Below are 6,729 nucleotides of genomic sequence, written 5' to 3'. Positions count from 1 at the left end.
CCCCCGGCGCCCGGGCGGCGCGGCCCCGGGATCGGCAGCGCTCCGTGCCGGGGGAAGATGCTGCCGGGGTCTATCCAGATCTCCGGGGAGACGCTGTCGGGGGCGGAGATCCGGGACATCTGCGAGAGCCTGCGGGAGAACTCGGTGCGGCTGCTGTCGCTGCGGGGCTGCCAGCTCTCCGAGCGGGACTTCGGGCACGTCTGCCGCGGGGTGGCCGAGTCCCGCTCCCTCGCGCAGCTCAACCTCAACCTGGGCATCGTCTCCAACATCAACCGCGTCAAGCAGCTGGCCGAGGCCCTGAAGACGAACCGCTCCGTTCAGTCCCTCTTGTGAGTACAGTGGGGCGGGGGCTGCCGAGGAGGCCCCGGCCCCCTCCCGGGCGGGGACGGCTCTTTCGGGGGTCTATCAGCCCGGGACCAGCCCCTGAATTTGAGTCTTGTCAGAGGGAAAATGCCCTTGACGCTGCAGAGGAAAAGCCCCTGCCCGTCACCTGGCTGGGAGGGAGCCCCCGCCGGCTGGGCACGGCCCTGCCTCTCAGTCCCGGTCCTCCCGCCCCTTCAACGCTGGCATCCCCTGCACCCCTCGTCCCGGCCGGGAGAGGAGGGCCACCGTAGCGGCCAGCCGACCCTAGCGACAGAGGCTTCCCAAATCTTTTTGCCCACTTGGGGTTAGTATTTGTCATCCACCTCATTTTATCTGCTTCTTCCTCCCCGTCAGGTTAGTTAGCCCCCAGGAAGAAGGCTCCGTAGTAATTTTCCCTTTTACCTGCACAGCCTCCATGGGAGTCCCCTGACAGATGCAGGCTTGGCCCTCCTCAACCCTGCTCTCTCCATCCACCCCTCGCTGGTGGCTCTGGATCTAGGAGACTGCATGCTGGGTGATGAAGGCATCAACCTTATCTGTGGGCTCCTGCCGCCTGATGGGGCCAAGTCTGGTAAGCACCAGGGGCTGTGGGCTGCTCAATGACTGGTGGAGCTTTCACATAGATCAGATGTATGCAGCACTAAATCCTCAGCCCTGGAGGAGGCGGACTCTATGGTTTGCCAGGGCTGAGGATTTCTTTCCCCTAACTTAAGAAAAGCAGATAAGCCAAGCAATAGATGAGTGGTTTCCTTGGACAGGTTTGGGCTTTCTGCTACTGATCTGTCCTTCTGGCAGTTTGGAGCTCAGGAACTAACAGGTTGCTTCTGGTTCATGTCCAGCAGCATTTGAAACTGGAGGAGACGACAGCTTGGACTTTGAATTCATTATTTTGCATTTGTGTGTTGATAATCATCATAGATAAATACATTGTGTGCCCCTACCTCAGCACTTAGATTATTATCAGTGGCTGGGAGTTGTCCCTGCTTGCAGGTGCAGTCCATGAGTATGTAGTTGCATGGTCACAGCCTTCATGCCAAGACTCCGGTCTTTGCAGGGAATGATCTTTGGTGGTGTGAGGCCAGTGACCCACTCAAGCTGAGATCTGGCGTGTGCTGAGATAATACCGCTCCTTTCTTCTGCCCCTCAAAGTGCTTTCCGCCTTTTCCTAGCACCTCCTTGTCTGTTTGCACGATACCACTGACGCTGTTTTCTCTGCTGGCCACCCCTCTCAGCAGGCTTCAGAGCCTACTGTCCCTGTTATCCTCTCTCCAGCCTGTCACCTCATGCAGCCTTCTTCGCCCAGTCAGTTGTCTCACACCCCCCTTAGTTTCCATTGTGTTTGCTATTTAGGATAAGCAGGATGCAGACTGGGAGAGCAGATAAATGGGGCAGTTGCAGCATGGTTAAATGAAGGGCCACAGCTGAAGGCAGTGAAATATTTCACTGATCACTGAAATATGTGGTGACAGTTGTCAGAGCAAACCAAGCCCTTAAGCCTTTCAGAATACAGGGGACACAACCCAAAGCTGTTCTGGTGAGCTGAACAAGTTCTGTGACTGCTTTGGGGACCCTAAGGCTCTGGTTTGGCTTCTCTCTCTCCTCCAGGCCTCAAAGAGCTAACACTGAGTGCCAACCCAGGCATCACAAGTAAAGGCTGGGGACGCCTAGCCATTGCAGTGGCTCACAGCTCACAGCTCCGTGTGCTGAACCTGGACTACAACCCCCTAGGTAAGCTGGGGGCCGGGGAGGAGGAGCACTCCTGCCTGTCAGCATTTGTATGATTTGCACCAGTGGGTGGCCAGGGACCAAGCTCTGGAAAGGCAGTAGAACATCAACAGTAGGATGGGGCAGTTCCTTGCAGAGGTGCCCTCTGTTTCCCAGCAGCAAGTTCACCCTGCCAGGCACCTTCAGCTGCAGGGAAAGCCACACTCAATGCTCTGCTTGTGTGAGGTGGCCACGTGCCCTGCGGGGAGATGCAAAAAGGAGGCTGTGCCTTGCCCACTCCACCGACTTTGTCGTCACATTTGACCCTCCATGTATCCCTTCTTCCTGAAGCCCTGGGCGCTGAAGCTGGCTTGGCAGATGCAGTATGTCCCCGCGCTCCCCCCTTCATCTTCCTGGAGGAGCAGGGAGGAGGAGGAGGAGAGCCTGGCACTCGTTGCCATGGAAACAAACTCTCTCTCCTGCTCTGCTGCAAGGTGGTGAGGAGGAGATCGGGCTGTGCCTCTCTGAGCATCAGGATGACACTCCCCTCCTCAACCTGTCTGCAAGTAGAACCTCCCCCAGGCCTTCTTCTCTGACCAGGTACCTCCTCTTGGACAGGAAAAGCCCCATGGTGTTACTTGACAGCAGTCTGGGTTTTGTTCCAAGAGAAGGTATCATGGTTGTATGGCATCTTGGCACTTGACAAAGAATGTCAGAATGTATTCCAGAGTCTTGTCTCTTCACCAACTTCAGTCTTCATCCTCATCCTGCTGCCTCCCCCTACAAAACCTACCCCTGTTTCCAGGAAGGCAGTCTGCTATCTGGTGCAGAGTCCACTGTCTGACTCCAGCCCTTCCCTAGAATGAAGTATTTAGTTCCTATTCTGTGTCTGGGATGCCCTACAGGGACTGTTAAAGGCCCTTGCCTCTTTGAGTAGGAAGGAGATTTGAGAAGATATGGTTCCTTGGGGAATAAAACAAACTTCACAGTGTTCCTTTGGCACTCAGTGACTGCTCCCATAACCACAAAATTGTGCACCTTTCCTTGTCTCTTCTCGGTTAACAGCTTTCTTTCTACCGTGAGAATCCATAACAGATTTGGAAGGTTGTCTGATGGCAGAAATACTCAAAGGATGTTCCCATGACAGCCCCAGGCGCATGAGGTAATGTGGCATCAGTGAGGGAAGGCAGGCACTGCTGACAGCCCTGGTTTGCTCCTCCCACAGGTGACCAGGTAGCTGGGATGCTCGCTGTTGCTGTGGCCTCCAGTCGAACCCTCGAAGTGCTGGACTTGGAGGGAACAGGACTTACCAACCAGTCAGCTCAGGTATGGGAGCCCACAGTAACTCTACAGCATCACTGACACCTCACGGGCGCAAGTCTGGGATGACTGCAGAGATCCCAGGACCCACACCTGCCTCCAGCCACACACTGGAGTTCACATGCACCTCCTTCCCTCCCTGCACCCAGAGTGGTTCTTGATTTCCCCTGGCCATTTTCTTGGAAGAAATGAGGTTGGATTTTTGGCTGAGAATCAGAACTAAATCTCTGTGGACAAACACAGGCCAAGACTCAGTTGCAGACTCTCCTCCCAGACCTCCAGCTTCCAGTGGTAAGAGGGAATGGGGCTGGATATGTGACAGCAAAGTGTAGGGTAGTCATTTCTTCTTTAGATAGAGACAGAAAATACAAGCTCAGCTCTTCTCACGGGAAGATGGGAAGTCCTCAGTCTCTCAGAAAGCCTGATGAAGGGAAGTCAAGGCCAAGGGAAGATAGAAGTAAGGAGAGAAGGGCTGGAGTTTGCAGGGAGACAAAGCACTGACACTCTTTCCACTCAGCCTTTGTGATGCTTGTCAGCCTATTTATCTCACTCTCCCCCCAGACCTTGCTGGACATGGTAGAGAACTACCCCACAGCCCTTCGGACACTCATCCTGGCAGAGAACAACATTAGTCCTGAGCTGCAGCAGCAGATCTCTGATCTTCTCTCAGAGGGTGAGGAAGAGGAAGAGACGGAGGCCCATGAAGTAACAGCCAGGGAGAAGAACCCCTGGATCTGCCAGAACAGTAAGAGCTCTGGGAGCTGGGTGGGGGGGTTGGGGAATGGGTCTGTCCCTTCTCCCCCTGAACTAGAATACATACAACCTCCATGGAATACATACACCTCCAGGCATGACCTTCATGTTAAATAACGTTGGACTGCACCACTCTTGGAAAGGCAGCCTCCAAGGACAATGCAGCTGCCGCAAAGAGTGGAAATGGTACCTCTGAGGCATTTTCCCTGATGCTGCAGGAACGAAATCTGAAAGTCTTAAAACTCAAGGGCAGGAATATTAAAGATCTTGGAAGCCTTTGCCAGATATCCTAGCCAAAACTTGTGTCATTCCTCACTGTTTCCAGAACCTCCCTGCAATCCGCATAGCATCAGCTGTTCCTATCTCTATGTCCCAAACATGTGAAGGGTTAGCCAGGTGCCACCGTCTGCCTGTTGCTTGTAATGGAAAAAAGGTGTTTTACAGAGATAGCAGTAGCCTGATCTGTGTAGTTTGCATATATGATATTGCATTTTGTCATGCCTACCTTGTGATCCAGCTGGTTTGAGGGTTTGCTTTTTTTACCTTCATTTGTCCTTCACCCCTCACAATTTTCATATCAGACTACCAGCAGACAAGCACAATCAATCCTTGAGCCTCAAAACATCTGGATTCTCATCTATTAAACCCATAAAAAAAAAATTAGTGACAGTTTGGCCAAGTTTTGCATCTAGTTTCCAGAAACTGATTCCTGAAATAGGGATTCCCCCTGCAGTAGTTTTGAATATGCAGGACTGACACTAGAGATCTCCTCCCTCCCATCAAGGAAAAAAAAGATTTTTTTTTTGGTTTCAAAAGGCTTCTGGATGGGAAACTGGTATCCTGCTAAGTTTCTTACTTGCTATGCGGGCCCATTCTCCTTGCAGATGATTCATTTGCTGTAGGGAGAGTCACAATGTTCCTGGCTGTTGCTCTGAGCCATGGCAGAGCCAGCAAGCTGCCCTCACCTCCCCAAGACAGGCAGGAGAGGGCTGCACAAACCCTCCATTCATGCAGTGCAGAAAGTATTTCCAGGCCTCTGCTGCTGTAACATGGCTGATTGCCCACAACATTCCCTGCTCTTGCAAAGGCAACACCACCACCCTGTGTGGTGTTGGTTGGCTCGCAGCCTGAAGCCTGCCCCACCTGGACACTGTCTCTCTAGTGAAAAACACTTGATGAGTGCAGATTTAAAGGCCTGTGCAGGGCTGGGTAAGGGCACAGATGGGCCAGCACAACCAGGATCACTTGCATGTCGGGGGTACTCAGACCTGATGTTCCTCTGGCCTCTTGCTGCCGTCTCTGCTTTCTCCCCCTCCCCAAAAATCCATTCTGTTCCGCTGTGTGGCCAGAGCAGGCCTAGTTCCTACTTAATCTCACACTTCTTTCAGCAGTTCTCTTCCCACCCCGCGGTGTTTTAATTCCTCATCCTCACCTCTGGATCTGGACTACAGCCCTGCGCTCTCTGACAGCCCGAACGGCTCATGCTTCTCTCCCTCTCTCGCCACAGATTCCAGCTCCCAGATGGTCCTGATGACGTCGGGGCTCGGTGACAGCCTCTTAGCAGAAACAGAAATGTAGCTGGGCTACCCTGCCTGCTTCTGCCGAGGACAGCCCCGTGCACCCTCCAGCCCCAGCTCCGCCGGGCTCCCCAGCCCTCTTCTCACACATCTCACCTCCTGCCGATGCCTCCCTCGGCTCTGAGCGCAGGAGCCTGGTCAAAGCCAATCTCTACACGCGTCTCTGTCACCACACGCCTCGTCGTCGGCCGCTTGTGATTGTCCCCGTCGCCGCATGTGTAGCTCACGCCGCCTTGCCACCCCCGCGCCCGGCTGCGCCCGCAGGGCGCAGGCTGTATTTATTCAGATGTGTATAAGAGATGTCCTTTTTATCGCTTGTACTGCTGTCGCGATGAGACTTTTATAAAGGTCACAGATGTGGTGGCACCACTCGGAAGCGTTCGCCTCCGCCACTGTGCGACCCCGGGAGGGCGGGCCCTGGCAGGTATCGGCAGGGACCGGCGAGTATGGGCAGAGAGCGGCAGAGGCGGGCAGGGTCTGGGAGGTGCCGACAGGGACGGGCAGGTGCCCGGCACGGGCAGGGACGGACAGACAGGTGCCCGGCACGGGCAGGGACGGACAGACAGGTGCCCGGCACGGGCAGGGACGGACAGACAGGTGCCCAGCACGGGCAGGCACTGTGAGCCCCTGCACGCCAGGCACGGGCAGGAGCTGCGGAGCGCCGGCAGGGGGCGCCGGTCCCTCGCCCGTCGCCTCCCGAGGCTCCACGACTCGGGCCCGGCCCTGGGGACAGGTCGGTGTCAGCCCGATTTTCTGTCCCCCAGGTCTTCCCTCAGGGGCCAGGAAGAAGCGGGCTGGGCTAATCTAGCTCTGCAGGGAGCTTGACACCAGCCGTGCACACCCTGGTGAAGGCTTCAGCCCACCCCAGCACCGTGGGTTGCACTGCTTAGCCGAGCATCCCTTGCTAACAAGGCAGATCGTGTTTCAAGACTCAGATTAGGATAGAAGATTAAATTGTGGCAGCAGCTGCTGTTCAAGAGAGCAAGGAATAAAATCATTAATTACGGGGACA

At 54.9% G+C, this 6,729-nt stretch overlaps 1 protein-coding gene across 1 annotated transcript; it reads left to right on the top strand.

The window, feature by feature from the left end:
* The first annotated feature begins 6 nt into the window (after positions 1 to 6).
* LRRC73 (leucine rich repeat containing 73) lies at positions 7 to 6,093 on the top strand. Its single transcript, XM_015622642.1, has 6 exons — positions 7 to 329; positions 774 to 934; positions 1,969 to 2,091; positions 3,293 to 3,393; positions 3,949 to 4,132; positions 5,648 to 6,093. The coding sequence occupies exons 1-6, from the start codon at positions 58 to 60 to the stop codon at positions 5,716 to 5,718; spliced, it is 912 nt and encodes a 303-aa protein (XP_015478128.1). The 5' UTR covers positions 7 to 57; the 3' UTR covers positions 5,719 to 6,093.
* The last annotated feature ends 636 nt before the right edge of the window (positions 6,094 to 6,729 follow it).

The sequence above is a fragment of the Parus major genome, chromosome 3 (assembly GCF_001522545.3).
Source record: "Parus major isolate Abel chromosome 3, Parus_major1.1, whole genome shotgun sequence".
Lineage (NCBI taxonomy): Eukaryota > Metazoa > Chordata > Aves > Passeriformes > Paridae > Parus > Parus major.
The sequence above is the reverse complement of the archived record's forward strand: the minus strand, read 5'-3'. Positions and strand labels throughout refer to the sequence as shown.